A 23,843-nucleotide genomic window follows, 5' to 3' on the forward strand; every position below is an offset into this window, starting at 1 on the left:
CTGTCACTTTCAAAGCTAGCAGGCTAATAGCACTAGCTTTCCCCTACACTTCAGAGGAAAATACCAGCTGCTAGATTGATTTTAACACGACGTGACTGTTTCTGAAGATCTGTGAATGTGGTCCTAATGGGCAGACTGCGTACTGAAGCTGCGTAAAACTGTCAGTCGGATAATTTCCTTCAAACAAGGGTAAAGGCTAACGGCAGAACACGTTGTCTGATTGCTAGTCTTTGTCAAACAGGACATTACATTGGTCGCTGGGTCAAGAAACGTCATTGGACCCACTTTTTTTAAAAGATAAACCTCGCTGATCTCTCACTCGGGATGCCGTGCCACAATCAGCAAATGAACAGTGTCAACAGTGGCCAGGATCACCCAGTGAAGCAAGTACGGTTTGCAAGCAGCAGCAGTGTCCCCGCAGTGCTTACGAGCCCTGAGCCAAGTGATGCCACCCTACTGCACATCCAGGATAACCTAGGCCCTCAGCTCAAACTGCTGCCACTGAATGACCAGATCCGTGAATTACAGACTATAATCAGAGACAAGTGAGTCCCCTGCTTCTCAGTTTTTAGATACAAACAACAAATCGCAGAAGCAAATCTAGATGTAGTGTCATCTAATAAATCAATGTGTAAATCAGTTGTATATGTGTGTTTATGTAAAGCCGTTTACTGATTTGAATATAATTGGTCAACAAGAAGAACTTAATATTCATTAATTCCACTAACTTTGTCAAAAGAGCCAAAGAGATTAGACATTGTCCCCAGACTGCAGGCTTTTGTGGGTCGGTAAATAAGGAGCTACACTTATAACCATTGTTTAACTATGTTCAGGCACTTACTCATATACATACATGACATCCAAGTTGTATCATAACCACAACACTATTAAGTCACATTCTAGTTCTATAACTGTATCATACACAGTACAGAAGTTGGTCTTCCAGTTCTGTATTTGAATGGTGTGTATGTGTGAAATCACGATGTACCATAATAATCTGAGAAGTATCAGCACTGCTGAGTGAATCATCATTACTGATCAGTCAGTGTATGTAACTTATGTCTTTAGTCATCTTATCATCTTACCATTCAGCTGTGCAACCAAACATTAGTCAAAGTAACACAATCTCATTTATAGGGCTGTAACAACTAATCGATTAGTTATTAAATGATGTTGTTCACTTATTCTCTGTTTGCTACAAAATCATGCAACCATACACAAAGCGGGATGACCTCACTCACCCCCACACAGTGCTATAAATATCTAGAATTGAGAGACGAGATCAGCTGAGCAGTGTTGGCTAATTCTCATATATATCTAATCAAGCTAATGTTTGTATCTTCAGGACAACCAGCAGAGGAGATTTTGTGTTTTGTGCTGATCGACTGGTAAGATCCTGAATGCACCACTACATTGTGTGTGTGTGTGTGTGTGTGCGTGTGTGATTTGTAATATGTGTTTATCACTTTTTTGTCCAACAGATCAGACTAGTAGTTGAAGAGGGCTTGAATCAGCTTCCCTACTCGGAGTGCACGGTGACTACACCAACAGGTGAGGATGTCTCTCTCTGTCAGAGAGACAGTGGACATTTTTAAAGCATGGATCTTACAGAATCTGAGCCCGATCATGTGGCATCCCCCCCAGAACAAGCTTGAAAGTGTGGACCAATTGCAAAATCATGATAAATAAATGCCGGGCTCTCATATTATGAATTGATTTTCCTCCATGACTATGTAAACACATTCAGAGCAGCAGCATTTGTTCATGTACAAAGTTCATTTTTTCCCACAGGGTACAAGTATGAAGGCGTCAAGTTTGAAAGAGGCAACTGTGGAGTCAGCATTATGAGGAGTGGTAAGTAAATCCTGTGGTTGTACAGCTACAAAATTGCTGCCTTTTCTTATCTAGGGCCACAAGTACAGTATGTCTACAGTCAGTGCACATGTCATTTGTGCCCACTGTGCACCTATACTAGGCTCGTGTGCTGATGATTTCAGGCTTTTTATCAGCAGTCAGTTATTTTCTTTTGGTAAAAGTGATGGATAGTTTGAAAGCTAAATAATATAACAGTAAAATGTCACATGGGGTTTATGAGACAGATGCTGTTCTGTACTTCATACAGAGCATGTTCTCTCACGGCACAGCAGTCAGCAGAAGGCACTCTCATTCTTTCTCTTGCAGATTTAATCCAGCTGTCATCACAGGCACACCAAACCTGTAAAATCCTTTTATGGATAAATAGAAAATATTAAAATTCAAGTCTCTTCATCAACACACATTACATTGTGTCTATGTTGTATAAAAGGCAGGAAACATTTCAGAGCTTTTCATAAGCATTGCATGCCAAAAAGCCAGTTAAGTATCTGGCTGGACATGAATAGTGCAGCTGTCTACATTATCATATTAATTTTTAATTATAATCAAATTGACTAACAAGTTGTTCTTTGCAAAATTGTGTACATTCTGTGATCAGTAGCTTCTGCTTCAAAACAATGCAAGGATGAGGATAGAGGAACTATCAGTCCTGTCCTCATCTGCTTAAACATACTCAGTGGAGAGGTTGTGTCCTTTTTAAGATGACAGTTGTCTTCAGGGATATTAGTAATATGTGATAACAAAACAGATTAAGAACTGAATTGACTGTACAGACAAGGCATACAGACAAGGCAAACCGACATCACTTTGGAAGAATTCCACTACTAACATTAAACAAAGCCCACTGGAAATGCTATATTTTATCTTTGTTCCATGGGGATTTTTATGAATTAACAGATAAATTAATGTTCTATATGAAAACTAATATCAGCTCCCCAGAATCCTGTTTAATGGAATATCGTGCAGTAATATTCTACATATGTTCATGTATGTGTTATATATGTACATGCTACTCTCTCTTGACCGGCTTCTTTAAGAATAAAAAAGAAAAGTTACAACTATATATAGTCATCATTGTGGCATGTTTGTTACAGTCAAGGTGTCAATAAATGATAAATGAGGGGTAATTGCAAAAGCTTTGATGAGAAAGGATTAGGTTTGAAGTATTAATCACTATTTTAGACTGTTGGCACTAAAACACAAAAGAAGCCTGTTTGTCCTTCACAATAATTAGCTCTTCCAAGCAGGTTCTGTTTTTAATGATGCCTGTCTGTGTGTCTTCTAGCAGGATAACTCTAAAACTACTGAGCAGTTTTTCATAAAACAATTTTGGAGGGATGGGGCAAGACACAAGGAAAAACCAATACACTTTCCCTGTAACATTGAGAGACAGTGGAGGGGCATGACACCTGACCCTTATACAGCTGGCTCATCTTGTTAAAATGCTGACATTGGCAGTATGATGTGAATTCAAAGACATAAATACGTCTAGACGGCTGTGGCGTCTTAAAGCCGCTTTTTTTCTGTGACTCATCACCTAGAACTGTATCATTATACAAGTACTGGTATAATCTTTTGCTGCGCTGATTCCTGTTCCTGATGTATGGAGAATAAAAAGAATCGGTTTGGACATAGGCACCTGTCATGGTCACATCCGTAGTGATAAAAACGCTGGTCACACAACGCAAACACAACACAGCCATTTCAATTTGACAACACTTCGATTCCTATTTGTGTTCTGTGTTCTCCCCACAGGTGAAGCCATGGAGCAGGGACTCCGAGACTGCTGCCGCTCCATCCGCATTGGCAAGATCCTCATCCAGAGCGATGAAGAGACACAGAAAGCCAAGGTCTACTACGCCAAGTTCCCCCCAGATGTGTACAGAAGAAAGGTGTTGCTCATGTACCCCATCCTCAGTACGTAAAAGAGCGTCGCACACCGTTCATCCCGCTGATAACTCCAGTTTTAGTCAGTGACTTGTAAATGTCAATGTGCATATGTAAAAACATTCCCGTGTATGTATCCATTTTGAGAAATCTCCATTGAGTTGACCTTCTCACCAAGTCTGCATTTCCACATCATAGAGGGCCATTCACACTGTTCTGATAATTATAGCTCTCGGGGGGAAATTATACACTGCCTGGTGGATAGCCACCAAGCTGCTGAATAGCATAATGAGAGCCAACAAAAATAGTATCTTAATAGCCCTGGCTTCCCAATGTCAAAAAGCAGTATTTTTCTGCTCTCGTTTCTGAAAGAATATGTTGACAACCAAGCTCTGGTTGAAGGTGCATTTTATGATGTCAAAATGATGGACCTCAGGATTACATTGATGCATGCTGTTGACGGGGTCAGAAATGAAAGCCTGCCAAGTGCCCAGACTCAAGGGCGGATCAATCAGTCTAGTAGCTTTTCCTGATGCTTACCTCAATTATTTGCACTTTTAATTGCCTTTAATAATGGATTCATAATGAACATTGTTCATAGTTGTGTCTCATTGAATTTTGTTTTTCTGCAGGTACAGGGAACACTGTGATCGAGGCAGTGAAGGTGCTGATAGAGCATGGAGTTCAGCCCAGACACATTATACTGCTCAGCCTCTTCTCTACACCTCATGGTAAACCAAACTCACCGCAACTGCAGCTCATCAGCAATTTCATTTTATTTATCCACTAAATCTCACATTTAGGCCCCAGTTTCATCTCCACTTGTCTATGTCATTATCATCTTTTTATTCACTGGCACTGCTGACCACAATGTTGTAAATGTTTTAAACAAAGAAGCTTAATTCACAATTATCTCAGGTTTAATTTGTCATATGTCATTTTGAAGTCAATTGTGTACTTTGATAGTTGTCTGTCAGCCGCAGACCAGATTGTCATGACATTTCATTCGAATATTCATAGTTTTCAGAGGAGGATTTTTAAAGCACTTGACCTTTACTGCCACCACTGAGCATAAATTCCCACTTAAATGTGATGTTGAAATCAGAAGGGCATGTTACCATCCTATTTATAAGCCCTCAAAGGATGAAAATTGCGATTTTTCTAAAATCCCATAGACTTTTCTGATGTTAACCTAAAAAAAAAAAAAGAGCTAGGGTTAGTACAGTTTTAGTTTTCATTATCTCCGAATCTACTGAAAAGTCTTGAATAACAGGCATGGAATTTGGCTGCTACTTTTTGAAGTAGTCAATAAAGAGCTGCAGTGTGCCCCATGTTAAACTGTTAACCTTTCTTCTAGGAGCCAAATCTATAATCCAGGAGTTCCCAGATATCACCATCTTGACCACAGAGGTTCATCCAGTGGCTCCAACACATTTTGGACAGAGGTACTTCGGCACTGACTAAACTGACAACAACCTGAGGACCACGACCTGCAGCCTGTTTTGAGTATTTTTGTCCTTTATTTAAATGTTTCTTGTGTTCTCCTTGTTGTGCCAAAGTACTGCAACTTTATCTCCAAAGTTTTCTAGATGACACAAAATAAATAACTTGATTGTATTTATTATACTTGGGTTTTTTTTTTTGCAGCATATACTCAAGCTTCAGAAAGAAAACAATACTGAACCATATGAGGGGTTCAACTTGGAGCATTTTATTTCGCATGTTACAACAAGTAATCTATCAATAAAGAATTTATATTTGTTAACAGAACAGAGAATGAAACGGTGTCGTTATTTTTGGTGGTTCAGGTGTTAAAAAGAGGGAAGCACCACATTCACATAGTACAAAGACAATTGAAAAGGGCCACATGTACTTTAGCAATACTGAACTCCTGTTTGCGAGATGGCACTTCTCATTTCAGTAATATCTCACGGCCTGATCAAAGCACATTCTTTCAATAGTTTACGTGTCACATGATGGAGCGAAACAAACAGACACCGCCTGCAGCACTTAATTAATCAGTAAACTCAATACACAGGAAAAACAAACATAATAAATAGACATGAGACTACATGAAACACGCAACATCCACAAATTTCCTAATGTCTTGCACATGCACTCAAACAACGAATCATACCCAAAATTTTAAAAGGACATTTTCTACTCGATGTATTTCTCACACATGAGCAGCATTTGGCTGACCCAACACAGTAGGAAAAACAGGCCCGTTGAAGTTAGTGTCAAAATCAAACAGCTTCAAGGTTTGATGAAGGCCTATCTTTTTTTCTTACTCATTAAATTAATGAGTGTACTCGGATACAAAAACAGTCATCAACACAAGCCCACAAACCAGCCTCAGTAAGGAGAATCGGTTACGATGGAATAAAAATTTAAAAATACATCAACACAGCAAGTTAAAAAAAAAACGAAAAAATCAGAATAGCATATTGCAGAAGACAACTGACCTCTGCCAACCAGTGGATGTTGATCAGTCATCATATATATTTATATATGTACAGTTATCAGCATTTAAAATGATCACAACTCAAGAAGAAAAAAAATCTTGCATGATTTTGTGCTTAAGATGAAGCTATTTTCACTTTACTTTCTTATCACCTCATACACACACACACACACACACACGTGCGTGCGCGTGCGTGCATGTTGTCTTAGCAGAAATAGCTGATGTGATGTGGATGAAAACAAAATAATATATTAAGATCTCTACATTTTTTTTTCTAAACTGCACTGTAGCCAACAGCAATCATATCAATATACAGTATATTAACAGTGATCAACACTCATTTTGCAATGATACTGCGAGATGTCGGAGCCAATTATCAAACATAATGAGCTGGAGCATGAAATCTCAAGCTACTGTCACTGCTCTGATCAGACATCTGTAATGACATTCTAACCCAGGATTCATGATAAAAAGCAATACATGGGCTCTTTTAAAAGGTACAATACTGGATATATTTTTAGGAGACGCAGACTCCCAACAATACAAATATGAATACAGTATATTTGATAAGGCGCAGGTTACGTTAGGTATTCAAATATGTTTATGTTCATGAACAAAAGAAAAAAAAGACAAAATATCACTTTGATATGCTGTAAGATCCAAAGGCAGAGATCTGAATCACGACAAGAGACCTCTGGAACATTGCGGTGTCAAGTTACAGCTCTACACAGATCAAAATCTATCAGGCAACACTGTAAACTCAGTTCACCACTCAAACTTGTATATAAAGAGCACAGTGTCGGACAGAAGCTCAGCAGAGGCTGGTGTTTGGAGATGAACAACCAGAGGTAAATATACAACCTGCGATGGATTCCAGTTGCTTTCTTGTACAGTATGTGAGGTATTATTCGCCAGGTCGCGTTTTTGTTTTGTTTTTTTTAATCCAAGAGTGCAGGGGCGACACTGCCACTGCTGGTCTTTTCTTTATTTTGTAAAATGCTGGGGTTAAAGTGTTCATGACAATCCAAATGCATTTTTATCCACTTGTTTGGCCCCCTTCAGATTTGTTTTTCCAATGCGTTTTGAACATCCACACGATTTGGAATGCATTTGTCACGTGGTACACGGTGTGCACAATATACTGTATATTTACATGCTCTGCACCAAATTACTATTCCTCCATCTCGATCGTGACCAAGGGGTCTTGGTCGTCAACTGGAATGGAAAAACAAGAGATTTCAGAAAAATGTGAAAAGTAAATCATTTTTGTTTATTTTTAATCGGAGCTTTTGTGGTGCTTTAATTAACTCAAATAGCAGTGGTCGTCAGGCAGTAACAGATTATTCTTGGTCACAGCTAAATAAGACTTTCAAGCAAGTGAAATAAGCCTTGTTTCTAGAAAATGGTTCTTATTTTTTGCCTAAAAAGACAAATAATCTTTGCAAGTAAGCTTTTTTTTTACTTTGCCTTAATACGATGGTTACCAGTAACAAACTAAAACAATAGCTTGCATGAAATCCAAACTGCACCTGGTTTGTTTGTTCACCACTTAATGATTGTTTAATAAAGAATTCAAATCCACTATCACAGATTGCTGTGTGTGCAAAATATAAGAAATTCTGTCAATAAGTCCGTTTAATCAAGTAAAGGAAGACTTGTGAGAAATGTTTTGGCAGAATTTATTTGCTTGTGATAACAACAACTTTCCTAAAACACGGGCCAGTTTTGGCCAAGCACATTTCACTCTGAAAATAGCTGGACCTAGATTGAAGTATTCTACCCAAGCAAAATTTGCTCAACCCATTGGCAGATTATTTTTCTTAAAACAAGTGAATTTAAACCAATTTAAATGGTTTTTTTGTGTCGATTAAAGATCACTGAAACTGAAAAAATACTGTACACATCTTAATCCCTGCTGCTAAAAACTCATTTTTAAAGGTCAGCATGCAATATTTGGATACATTCATCCATATTTGTTTTTTTATGAGACACAAAAGCAAAGGTTTCTAGAACCATTTATTTAGACCTGAAATTTATGTCAGGCTTGAGGACAGTTTAAGTGTAGTGATTCTTGCATGTATTTGTCCCTTTCTATCTTTAGGTTTTGTTTTGACTTAACAGCCTCACCACAAAGCAACAGTGCAGGGTAATTGGAGATGTGAAAATTACAAAATAAAAACAATAATTAACCACATACTGAGCTTTGTGAAGACTGCACACATCTTATCTCTCAAGATGTGTTTTAATGTAAAAGCCAACAGATTCTGAAAGACGTTGGTTTGGTGGTTTCTAATTGTGGTTGATACAATAGACCAGATTAGACACAGCCACCAATACACTATTATCAATTAACAATAACATCAATATACACAATTATTCTTGTGTTTTGTTTTCAGTCTGGAAAAACATAGTTTGAACTAATAACATTTCTAAAAGGGCATTTTATGTTTTTAAGACTAAGCAGCACATGGAAACAATAACTGCTTGATATTCATCATTCATCATCATTGTTTCACAGTTACACAGAATTAAGCTATATTATCAATATCAATGTCCATCTTTATTAGATAGTCTGTTTATCATATGAGGATGTCAAAAATATGATACTGGTTATAAATACTGTTACATTTTTGACTTAATTTTTTTTTTTTAATCACAAAAAAAGAAAAATCATTCATATTCTAGGTAGGATAGCAAATTACCAGATATGTCAAAATAAAAGTGACTCACCTAAGCTTCCTTCCTCAGAGCCATCGTCTGACTCCTCCCACATGTCCTCATTAGCTAATAAGGGGTTATGCGACTCAGAATTTCGATTCTTCAACGGGAAGTAGTGGCCATTCCCTTGGCTGACACACGTGTTGGACAAAAGAAGACGGAAGCAATTTAAGCAGCTGTGTCGACTACCTCATTCTACGGTTTGTTCATTAGCTCCAAACTACTGTATAGGCTTTAATGTTGTGCGGCATCATTGTTTTCTGCTTTAGGATTTTAATTATGTTTGTATTCTTTAGAGCACAAGTCTAAAGTTCAAGTAAATAACAAATGCAAAATGAGCAAAAGAATGAAGAGAATCATCTAATTGCGCATCTGTCTCCTGACAACAAACTCACCTTGTGAAGACAGGGATAAACCACAGTCTTCGATCCTCGCCAAATACCTGCTGCAAGTTTTTGCGTATGCCGACATTAAAGCCATTTCTGTCTGGTCCATTGACAAAAACTGGAGCTGAGAAGGCCTCTAGAAAATTGAAAAACAAATGTGGGTTACAATATGTTTTATTTTATGACACTTTTATGACAACAAAAAAAACCAACAACAGACAAATAACAAAAAAAAGGGGTCCAACAAATAATTCCTCTGAGAATCGAGGGGATCTGAAATGATATTGATGAGATTTGGTGACAACCAACATTGTTATTGCAATAAAATGTTGTGTTTAACGAAATAATGTGGACCTGGCCTGGTAGTGATGAGTAATTATTGTGATTGATCAATTTCCTGGATGTTTTAATGGAAAATAAAGCAATATCACATGAGAGGAAGTGTCGTCATACTGATTGCGTCACAGTACGGCTGTGGCGTAGGTGTGGGCACGAGGCCGCAGGTATCACAGTCTTGCTAATATTCAGCACAACGTCAAATGTGATAAGGCTTTTATACCACAGTTCTACAAACACTACTTTATAGTTCAAAATTAGAAGCTACTTCTAATTACTGTAATTGTGTAATTACTAAAACAACAACATATTTCTTTTATGTTAAGATGCATTGTTTTTTGCCTGCAATATTTGCAATTAAGAGTGAAATTTAACAAACAAAAGCATGTTGTTTTAATGGCATCAATTCCTAGCTTTATAGGTTTGACATAGGAAATACAAATCTCAGGCACCCCGGTAGCTTATATTTTTCAAACTGGCCTTTGTGAGGAACCTTAAATGTCTAATGTGGTCTCAATGCATGCATTGTGCTGCTGTAATGCAGTTGTAGAATTTTATCTGATGTCAGAAATTAGAAATTAACTTCTTCAAAGTAAAAGAAGTGACTACATAGAGAGTATTTTACATAGATTTGACCACAGGTGCGCCTTGAGATTTTGACTGCGTCTTTGGTTTGCCTTGGGCTAAAAGGTTGGAAATCTACGATGTAAACTCTCACCTAAAGTGGATCTGTTCTTTGCCACTAACCAACAGTGGTAGCCAAAGAGGAACATGAGACTAACGAAGAACATGAGTGCCACAAACATTAGGAAGAGGACATGGAATTTTGCTGGCCTATTTGACAATTCCCCCTGGAAGAGAGAAAGAAACGGGAGAACTTACACACTTCCACTATGCACAATTCAAAGTGGTCATATGACTTGTTTTATCCAATCCAACAGCATGTGTAATAAATAAGACAAATGACACTCACCCCCCAGAATTTGAGGAAATACTGAAAGACTGTTGCTGCAATAAATACACAGTACACCATGGAGTAGGAGAGGAAAAGCAGGAAAAACTTGTAGTTGGAAAAGCCCACACAGTTGTTTACCCTGAAGGGAAAAGGAACCTTTGTCAGAGCAAAGTACGTTACAATACATTACATTATCCTGACAAAGAAATACAGGCTGTCATGACTCACGACTTACCAGGGGCAGTGGTGATCCATCTTCAAGACACATCTTTAGAAGAAAAACATTCAGTTCAATTATTTTCCTATATTTCACTGGCAACGTGAGAACTACAGAAAGCAGTAAAACCTTAACACCATTCTGCACATTATGAAACTTATAAAATGAATTGAATAAATGCATCTTTACAATCATAATATCAAGGATCTGCTGGGTTTTTTTTAACAAACAGCTGTACTGGTTCATCATTAGGATATTATCTCTCAGAGATGGTGTGCCAGCTGCAAAGCAACACCTTCTAATTATCACACCAGTCTCTGGCCAACAACTATCGCCTTGCCTAGGTTAATCTCTCTGGGCGAGTGGATTGAGGAGGAAAGGTGACTTACGTTTCACAAACTGAGCAGTGGTGACAGCGGTCAGGCTTCAGCACCTGGCAGCGATCGCAGAACCTGATAGCTACAGAGAAGAGGATGGCCAGTTGAATGAAAGACATCTGAGCTGAGCTTACCCTTCACTTACTTCCTGTAGCCTTGAACTTAGTCTAAGCAATCAGCACTAATGAAGGAAATGCATTGGTTGATTACTCTGAATGGGGTGCACACACAAAGCGAATGGCCCTTCCTTTCAGTGCACACAGATGTGCATAAGATTAACTTTTCCTCCCAGCAGTTTTGATAAATGGAAAATAAGTGAATGATGTCAACTGAAATATTGCAAGAGGAAAAACACAGATCACTCAACAGTACACGCTACCTCCAGACTGTGCTCGAGTGAAGATGGGTAGTTTTTTTGCAATTTCAACCAGGATTTGTTTTTGAGCATCTGGTCTCTCCTCCATTTCGTATCTTTGCTTGTCCGAGTATGACAGCTGAAACTAGAGCAACAAACAAGCATCGTGATCAATTTCACATTTGCTTTGTTTCAATCTTGGCTCAGCAAACATGTTCATAAAGTCATATTCAGGCTGTCATTTTTAAGAGTTCAGCATGTGCTCACCTTTTTGCATGGAGTGGCAGGAGGTGTAAAGATGGACTTCCAGTAGGTCCAGGAGAACATCACGAAGCAAACGTGAAATACTAGCAGATAGAGCACTGAAAGTACAAACACACCAGACACGATATCACACACACACACACACACACACACGTCACCGTGGCATTATACTAGATCTTTGTTGAGTAACACCATTTCGTATATGAAGCACACAAATGACTGAGTAGCTCACCTTTTTCCAGTGTGTTGGTGAGTGTAACTGTTAAACAAAACAAAAAATATGACTTAATTAAGACACAAGCCGGATGCCAGTGACGACAAGTCAATGTAGATATTTGGTTCTACTTACGACAGTCACACTATTCACAAGAGGAACTACTACATTTAGTGGCTAACACGACTAGCCACATTTATAGGATGTAGCACAACTACAGCCGGTCTCTTTGTGAATACACAGTTAATACGCAGTGGCCATGACAAACTGAATTACGAGTGGCTCTTTAAAAGGTACATTTAATAAACGTTTATTAAACTAAAGCACACGCCCTGCACCACTTCCGCCTCCCTCGCGAGCTCCTGCTCCGTCTACAACAACGTTATTTTTGTCAACACTGCTGTGCGGCATTATGCGAAGTCCACACTTTAATCCTGTTCACACATTTAAAGCCCACAGTTGTGTCGTACTTACACAGACATAGTTCGAAGACGTACGCGTAGTACGACCACAGCACCACGGAGGTTATGATAAGCACAGGTATCCAGGAGAAAACCCTTTGACAGCATCTCAAACCTCTGGAGAGAGCCATGTTCCATCAAACCACTGCTCTTATCTGCGATCGACTATCGTTCCTGGAATTTTCTTTTCCTTTTTTTTACATCAGCGGCATCAGCGAGCGATTCACCGCACTACAGCAACCTGGTCACATGACCTGCACAGTCTCCGAGGCCATTGCTCTGCTTTTCCCTGAATGGTTGTTGTCTCGTACTCTGTTATATTTAGTTTTTGTTTAATTTCGCAGGGATTAGAATGAATGCATGAATATTATCCTGTTGAAAGGACAAAAACACACAGTTCTTTATATCATAAGTCATTTCAGTTTAATCATTGGATGGATATATTCCATTTATTAACTTTAGGTGGACTTCTGTGGCTTTTGCTGAGAGAATGACAAAATGTATTGCTGAAGTGTATGTAACAAAGACAAAAATGGAAAAAAAATAAAGAATGCTGCGGACTTTAGTTGCCGGATTTGCATTCTAAGTATTTTAATGCAGCAATATGTCTTATTCTTTCTTGTGTTGATTACCATGTCCTTCAGGTGGTCTCTTCTGACTTGTTCTATCTGTCAGGTCATTGTCCGTATACACTGGTAAATCTGGAACATCACACATTCCAAGAAGAGTTGGAAAACAATTATTATTTTAAAAAAAAAAGTGTGTCTTTTTTGTGGGAACATTTTTATATTTATGGCGATTAAATTAAACTTAAATTGTATAATAATAATGGTAATTGCAAACAACAAATACTACTCAATAAATCAGAGGATAATTTAATTGAAGTTACAGTCATGTAATGTACAGCACATAATATAAGTGATCTCTTTTAGTTAGAATGTGAAGTATTACTGGTAGAATCAGTAATAATTTAACATTAATGTGTTGGGAATAAATCAGGTGGATGCATGGTGTTATTTTCCAGTTGTGTCCAATGTTGAGGCCATTTGGCCACAAAGTACTGGAGCTGTGATTGACTGGCTTTCAGTTACACCTACGAGGTACGAGGTGGAACCTGTCGGTACTTCATGCATCAGCTCATCACAGAGGAGGTAAAGAGGATTGTGTGTTACTGTCTCCGGGGTGTCAGGTTCAGCTCTATGACAGTCAGCCTTTTCAGCAGCATGTTTGGACTGTTGGCCTCCCCGTCTTCTCGCTGCCTCCTCTGAACAAAGCTAATGACACTCAAGCACCAACTGATGACAATGCACTGCTGCAATGCAAGTGAGGCTCGTTCCACAGGAACAATGTGTCGTATCGTCTTGTGCTCAGTTTTATCTGGGGCACAGAAGTGCAGTGTCTTCAGTTTGTCTCACTCTGATGGAGACACAGCTTATCCTCGCGGAGCATAAAACTGCAGATTACTCTCAAGGTGAAATCTCCCTGAAGTTTAGGGGAGCAAGAGTGTTGTACATTGAATGATCTGGGGCTAGAAAAGTACAGTTTGCTCGGGGTATCTTGTTGTAATGACTGGCCAAGAAAACTGGCTTTACCTCCTGAAGTAACACCTTTACGACATGAATTATCATTTAATTTGGATCTGCTTTACATAGAGACAAAATTGATTGCTGACTATGAAGTACCGTATTTTGTTTGTTTTACATCTAACAAAACATTTAGAGGGTCAGTTTAAGTCAATACTGCATGAACTTTGCAGACTTCGCCAACAGGAGGCAGTGTGAGTCTGTTTTAAAACCAGAGCCATAACGCCTAATTCCATCACAAATATATTGTATTGCAATCAATAATAATAATAATAATAATAATAATAATGAACAAGTGACAATTGCTGACTCAACACTGCATATAAACCAATTAAGAGTGTTAATCTCACTATGTGTTCATCATCATCATCAGTGGAGAGTGGGGATAAATGACTGTTTGTGTAAAGATCAAGGTATCAAATTATTATAACTTTGTCTGAAAAAGTTGTTTTTGCAACACATTCTTTTAAAAATGTATTATTTATGCTCCTCCAACAACAACAGCTGATCACGGCCTGCGATTTCGATAACAACAATTTTGCTCGTGTTCAACTCTCGTTTTCAATGTGAAACATGGATTTCTCCCCCAAACTTTCCAAGAGACACTCATGTTCACTCCATTTGTTATGCAGATTTATGGCATGCCGTCATCCTCTGACAAGGCCCTTCAGCACAATGCGTACAAACTCATGGAATAGTCTCCCCATTACCGAGAGCTGTGAAACTTTACATCATGTCCCCTGTGTCACTCAAGCTGTTAAACCACGGAGTCAAACAGTCCAACAGATTGCCGAACACAGACTGTGTAAAGGGGTCCCCCCACTTTTTTTACGTAATACTCACCTCACACCCCTGTCCCAGTGAGAGGATAAGGGTGTGAGGTGAGCTGGACCCTATATTGACCTCCTCTCCTGCATCATTCATGTTCTCTCCCCCTCTGTCTGTGGACCTACTCCTTTACTCCTGACATCTTTTCCCACGTCACATTGTCGACCACTGGCTCTCGATCCAGCTCCCACTGAACCCCCCCTCCCCTCTCTTCAGGCTACAGTGTCGGCAGCTGGGTGATGACAGCTCCTCTCTCATTCATGCACTCACAGGAGGCAGGGAGTGGCTGTCCATCCATCAGCAAGGCAGCAAACCACTACAAAGTCATTGTGACCAGCAAAATAGTAATAGCCTTTTAATAAAAACATTTATTAAATGTAAAACACAACCCGCTCATATCGGGTTGAGGCAGACTCTTCATCACAGTGAAGAGGGTTGGAGCAATTCCACGTCGCCCTAATGGCAGTCTACCATCAGACAGTTGGTGCTGGACAAGAGCCTGTTTGGTGAGAAGTCATGCGTGGCTGCAGAAAAGTGCAAAAAGACCTGAGTTCACAATGTTCCACCATACAGGCTTTTAACCGGCGAGAGGAGCACGGTGGCCAACACAGTCCAGTGTTATTTGAGTTTGCACTTGTGCTGCTGCTCACTGCTATTACTTGAAAATGAAGAGGTACTTTTGAGTGTGTTTTTCATTTGACCCCGAAGACTCTCATGTCATGCTGTTGTGCTCTGCAGCCACAGTTGACTCAGGGAATGCGGATGATGCTAAGCACTTGAGAGGTTGATTCATTTGTTAGGTGTGTCTCTGTGTGTGTGTGTTTGTTTTCAGTAACTTTACTTGTTCATTTAAATCTGTTGGTTCAATGTTTTATCCGTTAAAGAAGAAGAGTTCATAGTGATGCCTTCAGGCTGCCACCTTCACCTTCCAGGAGAACCAATAGATCCAAATCCTTCATTCAAATGTCTGTCTATCTATTGTTTATTTTATTTATTTTAATTATTTTACTAATCTATTTATCTATCTGTCCTTCCCCGACCTCTGTTTTTTAAGCCGAGCCTTGACATGTGATATATAATCTGTTATTTGTCTGATTGTAATTGAGATAAATCAATTGTCATCCTGGGATCAGTAAAGTGATCGTAATCTGAGTCTGTGTGAGCATGCACATGGCGATATTACTTGTTTTCTTGGGTTAGCACGCTGCAAGTCTGTCTCTATTTTTACAGCGCTGCAAGACGATGCAGACTTTGATAGGATTTCAATTTCATTCCCTGCATGCTTCAGTGTCTGGACAGGGAATTCATCATGTGTCCATCTGTTTGAAGTCAATGTGGAGCACATATTGGAAATTCTGCATCCAACTTAACATATTGTCAATGGTGTGTGTTCAGGTCATAAAAGAGTGACTGTACTGAGTTGCCCACATTTAGACAAAAGGTATGTGTGCAAAAATCAGGCACGAGCACGAGAGACAGACCAGTACAAGAACACGCAGCCATGACTTTGCGGAGTATAGTCAGACACGTCATTTGCAATTTAGTTTAACACAACACAGAAAAAGACTTAATGTATTCTACCATTAACATATTAACATTAATGCATTGCACTGAGAAATGTCTAGAAACGTCTTATGCCTGTATGAATAAGTCATGTTGGAACCATGGAGAATAATTCATGTCATTTTTAGTCAAATGCTCTTACGATGAGAACGACTGCAGAGCCTCAAGCTCTGGCTCCGCACCCACCGACAGGTAAAGTGGACTGCAGATGTCGGGAAATCTATTGGGTCACGTGACCTCAGCAAGCAGCACCTATGGAGCGGGAGAACTCCCTCTTTCTGCCTGGTTTCTCCTCATATTCACATTCAGCAGCAGAACAAACAATGACGGGGCGGGGAGGACTTGCAGACACCTCACCCAGCATGTGTGAAAATAAATCTGCTCAAGGGTGGAGACCTGTGTGTCTTCAACAATCATGGAAATTTCAATGGCCACGCCATGGAGGAAGACTATATGCGTTTTAATAAAGGCATTTCATTACACCGTGTGCGAGTCATGCACTCGTGGGCGATTTCCGTGTCACTAGTTGCCTTGAAACCATGTGTGGAGCTCTTTCCATTGCCTTGATACCAACAGGATCCTAACTGAAAAAGTGTTTCATCGGTTTTATTGTTCTTGTGCCCCATGCTTGTCGTCAAACAGACTAATTGCATTATGCTAAGTGATAAAGTAGTACATTGTGTCTAACCACATGATAATTGATGCAGAACATCAAAGGGCCGTTGTAGCAGCTTTGTCGCTTTCAAGAGCCCTTTTGAAAGCTGAACCGCAGCCTGTGCTCTGTCTAAACTGAACCACCTCTTCACCACTAAAAGCACCTCATGGAAAATGTGATCCCGAGCTAAACCTTGTCTAATCACAGATAGTGTGAACAAAAGGCAGTCCTCTCACTTAAACTCATTTTCATTACCCTGCGTAACAGTACGTGTTAGTTGACTGAGTGAAAAGGAAGCGGTTGTTAAGAGCGGCCTGTGAGATACAAACAGACGCTGGGGAAGAGTCAGCGCGGTGCCGGACAAAGATGGGGACTGGAAAGTATAACATTTCAACGGATTAGATGCCGTTTGCCTTGTATTGTACTCCAGCCTCCAGTGTCCCCGAAGGACGCTTATCTGTGCACTCTTTCCATGCAACGTAGACACAGTCACAACATACAATGAACCACAAACAAAGAAGATGTAGCAGTGAGTAAAACTTGCCGTTAGGATGTTTTGCTAAAGATTATGGATTTAAAGGTGAAGGAAAAAGTCTCTTCAGCTTTAATCAAACTGTCAAGATAGAGCAAGCAGTGAAAACATAATAGCAACAACCAGAGCACAAATATGTGAGCATTCCTTCTCCCCGCACTGCCACAGAAAACAGATTACTCAATGACGACCCAGTGGGGAACAGACTGAGGTAGACAGTGGAAGGCCTCATTGGGTTCTGATGATCCGGTCCCACAGATGCAAACTGCGTCAGCATCACATGGGACCACATCAGTCTTCTTCGGTGTCTGTCACTCATCCTCAAGTTTGCACACCACTGTGCCTATACGCACATAAACTGACCTCTATGTATTAGTCAGTCAACCCTCAGGACGAGTGCAAAAGAGCAAAAGAACATCTACCTTGTCTTTAATCTGCCGTGGTGCAGATTTTACACTCACCTGAAGACATGGCCCTCGTTTCCGAGTGGAAAAAAAAGGCAAACTAAAGTGTCAGCACCAAAAGCTCTGTGAGCAGATGTGTGCAACTCTATCAAAGCCAGATCACACAAAAACTGAGCTCTGACAGAGCAGTAATGTGGCATAAGAAAAATCTGGGTGACAACAGCTCATCTGTCTCCTGCTACGGCAGCTTACGGTAATTTATGAGCACCCCATTTGAACCGTACACAAATGACTGCTTTCCAAAATGACATGCTCATAAATATTCTGACGAATGCCTTGAGTGAAGAGGTGACCCCGTCAATGACAGTAATTTACATTTCAAAGATTGCAAAAAACACTTTAATGGCGTAAGTTCTTTTCTTTTTTTCTTACAGTCTGAAAATTCAAGTTCGGGTTGACTGTTTTCCCAGCACTGCATGGAAAGGGTCTGGAGTTATCATCGCAGAGGAGATTCCAGAGCAGGTACTTAAGGGAATCTGTTTCCATGATCCAGTTTGACACACAGGGGCAGAGTTATGGAGGCAAACTGTGTGGAATAAATAGAACAGAAAAGATTAAATGTGGGAGGGAGAGACGCGCAGACAAAGAGGCGGAATAATGAGAGTGAGGAGCAGACAAAAGGGTAAACAAAGCACAGGTATCGGGGTGGAAAAGAGCTTATTATAGTATTATAGTAATGCAGCCAAAAGTGTCATCGTCACTGAGTTGTAAACCACAATAAGGAATCTAAACCTTTGCATTTAAAGCCCCTGGTGTAGGCACTAATGTGTTTTCATGCTCCGGGTTACCACAACAAACAGCTTGACCATGTTTTGTTCTGTTTTTGCGAGGAATGTAACAGATGCAGTCTGGAGCCGCAGGGGGGCTGGTTGGTAATCACAGCACATGTTGCTGACCCTGTGTGCACCCCCAAGAAACCCGGACTCACCACTGTAGCTGATACATGGATGCCTTTGAAGAGCAGACAGACAGGCAGCCATAGAGACAGGCCACGTGTGCCATTTCAAATCACTGCTGTGTACCAAGAGAAGCGCTGCATTAGAAAAGAGGAAATAATACAGACACCGACTGTCTTGTCGAGTTATTTATAGCGTAATGAAAGTGGATTCCTGAGTTTGCCTCACACCTGAGGGTTGACATTGTTGTGATCACATAAATTAACACCAACAAAAAACTGCTCGGTGCTTTCAGTCAAACACCAACCAGTGACAATGCTGGCATGGTGCTGGGCAGCTCGTAGCCAACTGGCAGCCTGTCCCCAAGCGGAAGGGAGTTGGGCTTGTAACTGGAGGGTTTGCCAGTTGAAATCCCAGGATATGTCATGGGCTTAAGTGCTGCCCACTGCTCCTGTGCCCGTTTAGTGTGTTTGTGTGTGATAGCATGCTGATGTTAAACTCACTATTACTGAGTGGTGTCAGGGATGTTAAAGTTAAAAATGCCATTTGAATCAACCATGAGGGAATCACAGATTTGTATTTTGGTGGCCCTCAATAAAAAGAGTAAAAAAAGATTCATGCTCTAAATACAATGAATTCACGACACTCCATCAGTCGTGGTTTTGATGTTGAATGAAGCTGAATAACCAAACCACTGATAGGACTAAAACAGTTTGGATATGAAAATGTGAACTTAAATGATCTATTATTACAAATTAATTAAATATGTTCAGGGTAAGTTAATGTTTAAAGTTATAACAATTTTTCCTGTATAGTGCAAATAGTTTATTTTTATTTTTTTTATTTTTGCCAGCAGCTTCTTTTATCAGCACAGGAAAGCTGGTTTCATTGAAGATCTTTCCACTGATGTATAATGTATTTTAAACACTCTTTCCACTGGCAGCATCACATAAACCCTGGCAGATGACTTTGTCTCCCCTGTGCTGGATCCAGTGTTACAGTCCCACTGCTGTCAGGAGCCACCGGCCAGGCCGACAGCTGTCTAGAGAGAGAGAGAGAGATCTTGTGGGTCCAAGCAGAACCTGAATTGGGGTCATTTGGTTCTGAGCATGACAGTAAATCCTCATCCAGTCTGTGACATCGCAGTGGTCCCAGAGCCCAGAGATACTTTCACTCCCACATACGGTGGACTCCATCTGCAAAGACCAAAGACAAGTAATCTCTGTCAAAAGAGTGCAAACACAAATACTTCTTAATGTGTGTATGATTCATTGATGGGAAACAGTAACTGACCTCGTAGAAACATGTTTCTCTTGGAGAGTCATGTAAAGTTAATATTATGAACAACTGTTGTATGCCTGGCTTGGAATGGATTCAGACTAAGAATGGTATTACTGTACTTTGCTTCTGTTACGGCAGAGTTGTGCGAATGTAAAAGCACACTGTTTGTGGATGTCGGCCTCCACATATGCACTGTATATAAAGTAGTGTTTCTGTCACCATGACGACAAATTCAACTTGCCCGCATGCCATCAGGTGGCTGATAAAGGACATGTCTCACCGTGATGATGTCACTACCTCCATACAAATGAGAGCTCAAGCGTTAAACGGAGTGTGGAAGAGACTTCTCATTCCCAAAAAGGCTCTGTGTTGAGCTAGGGATTAAGGGGAATTAGAGGGCCAGTGTCACCTTTAAAGAGTTCCCTCATCCTTAAAAGTCACATAAAAGGTCTATGCACTTGGTCAGCAACAAGCACTTTGTTACATTGTATTTTCCATTTGGATTCAAAAGCCAAGAAAAATATGGCATAAGCAGCGGTGCTACATCAAAGTCAGGGATTGCAAAGGGAGGAGAGGGAAAGAGAAAGTGACTAAGAGAGGGAGGAGGGGCATTGTTTGTACTGCTCCTGGGTACCTCACTTGCTCTCCCCACCTTCTGGCCGAAAGGCACGCACTGCCTCGATGCACCAGTGCTGGAGCTACGAGCTGGGACGGCAGCCTAACTATTTATCCTCTGCAGCCATACTCTCTTCATACTTCTGCCTGCCTACAGTCTCTCAACACATTAGCATAACAACATTTCCACTTGTGGCAGTTCTTTCTGGTGAAGCAGGGTCTTAAAGGAATGTTTTTCTTCTGGTGGATGGACGTCCACTGATGGGACAGCCACTATGGTTCACGTGTCACGAGCAGCCAGGTCTTTTTTTCTTGTCTTGAGAGCTCTCATAAAGTTTCAATCACTTGTGAAAGGGCCTTTCATGTTACCTGGCTCAAAACCCTTGTCATGCTCTGATGCGAGTCCTGGTATTTCTTTACTTAGCATCAAATTAAATCATATAAACTCTAAACTGCCCTCAGTGTGACGGCTCTACAATGATAATACTGCTGCTATTATCAACATGTTAACAAGTTACACATTTCCTTGTATGTGGAAAGGTGTCCATGGAGTCACAAACCACAGACGGTCACTGCATGTCCCCTCAGTGCCAGAGCTTTTTTGTACCATTTCAACTCATCGTCAACTTTGCAGATGTAGTTCACTCACGACTCGAGTAGCAACGTTTCCACCCACAGCTCTCCTTGAAAACAAAGATAGACACAGTTCACCACTTGCCGAGAACCAACAGATAGAGCAGTTTAGGCACTTCAGAGCCTGATGTTCATCTCAGCAGTTGGTGGAGACCAAAAATTAAGTTATAGGCTTATAGTTTACCGTATACATTTAAAAGGTAGTGATAATAGTTGCGAATAAAGTTTGGAAACTCAGAGGATGCAGATTTATATAAGTCAGGGGAGAAAGAATTAAAAAGGAGCAACACTGACAGCTGCACAGACAGCCTTGTTCAAAGGAGCTGTGACAATACATGTTTTGAAGGCGATAGACTTTCATATCGTCTGTCCTTCAGAAACAGCATTAGTGCTGTGTCTAAAACAATAGGTCACACAAGCCCTCCAGATACATATATTAGAGCAGAACTTAGATCTCTTTCTGATCGTTCTGCAGTTGCACCTGCAGCTGTGTCGCGGCAGTAACCTTGACAGGGAGAGACACGTCGGTTTGTTTGGTTTTGAGGTGACAGTGGGTGCTGTGAACCGCTCAGCGCACTCCGCCGTGAACTTTTTGCGTCTGGTCATGTCGAGGACAGCTGGGGTCACAGCACTACTCGCCAGATAAACCTCATCCCTGCACACGTCTAACGTCTGTGTTCGAACCCTAATAGAAAACAGACACCAATAATAGCAAATTCCTGCCAGTGATTAATGATATTGATTCAGTTTTCCAAGCCTGTGTTTTTCTCATCTCCTCCTGAAATGTTTCATCAGTGTTGCCATGGCCAATTAGTCTGATTGCTCTGTGCTGGCATCAAAGACCGGCTGGGAGGACGGGCCTGATGGGTCATGCGGACTGGAAAACAAGCCTGATGTTGCTAATTAGGACCTTTCTCGTGTAATCAAACAGGACTTGTGTCACCTATTTAAGCCATGCTTATACATCTGTTCACATTAAATAATTACAAGGACTAAAATCTGTGTTAAATAGCCACTGGGGGGAGGGGAAGGGGGGGCAGATTCAAATCTACTATGGCTGACTTGAAAACATTATCACATGGCTGGAGAGGGTAAAATGGAAATGTCAGAGAGGAAATATTCAAAGGGGGGTTTACAGATGCAGCACAGGGACAAAAACAAGGAAGGACTGACCAATGATCGACAAACACCTATAGTCAACCAACCAATCAACCAATCAATCAATCAACCAACACTGCAACTCAAAGTGCTTCAGAGAATAGAAACCTCCCTGACTACACATAAAATCAAAGTACATCAAAACTGTGACACTTTCACTCTCATCAACTAGTGATGCAGAAACTCCTGAGACTAAAACACAAATGACTGACCAAAACACAACAGTAATGTAAAATAACACAAATAAATAATAATAGTAAAACAGGAAACAAAGGTGATCTGAAAAAAAAAACAAATAAAAGGGACGTACTGATTAGGTAAGACGGACTCAAATATAAGAGTATTGTCACTGTTAAGGTTTAAAGATGTAGCTTGTTACTAATTAACTCATTTTATGAGCATACAGGTTATTCTCTGATTTAATTTGGTCAATAAACCCTTTCGATCGCAATGTTAACACCGAAAGTCTAAAGCAAATAAAAGCTACTGGACCTTTTTATATCTACACAAGACACACTGCACATGAGTGCAGCAGCCCATCATGAACTTGATTCATGTCGGTGTATCTCTATGAAAAATGTGGTTTGGCTGCGTCTTGTAAAGCACGTAAAGGCAGCACAGAGCAGAGATGATTCACAAAACAAATGTGCCTGTGTGTTTTTTTCCTTACATTTACTTCCGTTTAGGTTAAGGTTTACCAAAACTTTTGCAGTTTGACACGGAATAGTGCTTTTCAATCTCACTGTCGCTCGCTAAGATTCTTTCCTCTCTGTTGATCCCATATTGTTCCCCGATCTCTGTTACTTCCCATCACTTGAAACAACTTCACAGAGAGTGGTTTCTATTGGTTTTGTTGAAAACAGGAGAGGTGGGGACTATATGAAGGAAAGAGTTTCTGTAGATTTTCCTTTGTTTGAAACATTTTTGTATTAAAATCAATACCCTGAAGTAAATTGAGGTAGAGTGTTTGTTAAAAGTGTGTGTGTGGGGGGGGGCAGCTTCCTGCCAGAGTAATCAGTGCCTTACAGGCCGAGTGGCAACAGAGAGCACTTAAAATGGTGCTGAAATTTGTACAACATGTGGTTCACGAGTAACATATCAGAAACAGAAGCGGGGGTGGGACGAA

The 23,843-nt window shown here is 40.3% G+C and overlaps 2 protein-coding genes across 2 annotated transcripts; one reads left to right on the top strand and one right to left on the bottom strand.

The window, feature by feature from the left end:
- The first annotated feature begins 324 nt into the window (after positions 1-324).
- uprt (uracil phosphoribosyltransferase (FUR1) homolog (S. cerevisiae)) lies at positions 325-5,532 on the top strand. The gene is made up of 7 exons (XM_058649199.1): positions 325-545; positions 1,346-1,388; positions 1,482-1,551; positions 1,792-1,854; positions 3,631-3,792; positions 4,395-4,493; positions 5,120-5,532. The coding sequence occupies exons 1-7, from the start codon at positions 325-327 to the stop codon at positions 5,224-5,226; spliced, it is 765 nt and encodes a 254-aa protein (XP_058505182.1). The 3' UTR covers positions 5,227-5,532.
- On the bottom strand, positions 5,453-12,688 carry zdhhc15b (zinc finger DHHC-type palmitoyltransferase 15b). Its single transcript, XM_058649198.1, has 11 exons — positions 12,523-12,688; positions 12,067-12,093; positions 11,838-11,932; positions 11,595-11,715; positions 11,228-11,297; positions 10,857-10,889; positions 10,640-10,760; positions 10,385-10,517; positions 9,340-9,466; positions 8,957-9,075; positions 5,453-7,441 (listed from the first exon to the last, which is right to left on the bottom strand). Exons 1-11 carry the CDS (start codon positions 12,638-12,640, stop codon positions 7,398-7,400), a joined length of 1,008 nt encoding a protein of 335 aa, XP_058505181.1. The 5' UTR covers positions 12,641-12,688; the 3' UTR covers positions 5,453-7,397.
- Between the last annotated feature and the right edge of the window lie 11,155 nt (positions 12,689-23,843).

Source organism: Solea solea, chromosome 14 (genome assembly GCF_958295425.1).
Source record: "Solea solea chromosome 14, fSolSol10.1, whole genome shotgun sequence".
NCBI classification, from domain to species: domain Eukaryota; kingdom Metazoa; phylum Chordata; class Actinopteri; order Pleuronectiformes; family Soleidae; genus Solea; species Solea solea.

Coding starts and splice junctions, on each gene's coding strand:
- zdhhc15b (XM_058649198.1), bottom strand. CDS start 12,640: ATGGCTCTCTCCAGAGGTTTGAGATGCTGTCAAAGGGTTTTCTCCTGG. Junction 11,716..11,837: donor CTGCCACTCCATGCAAAAAG/GTGAGCACATGC, acceptor TTGTTGCTCTAG/TTTCAGCTGTCATACTCGGA. Junction 10,761..10,856: donor ATGGATCACCACTGCCCCTG/GTAAGTCGTGAG, acceptor TTTTCCCTTCAG/GGTAAACAACTGTGTGGGCT.
- uprt (XM_058649199.1), top strand. CDS start 325: ATGCCGTGCCACAATCAGCAAATGAACAGTGTCAACAGTGGCCAGGAT. Junction 1,389..1,481: donor TGTTTTGTGCTGATCGACTG/GTAAGATCCTGA, acceptor TTTGTCCAACAG/ATCAGACTAGTAGTTGAAGA. Junction 1,855..3,630: donor AGTCAGCATTATGAGGAGTG/GTAAGTAAATCC, acceptor TTCTCCCCACAG/GTGAAGCCATGGAGCAGGGA.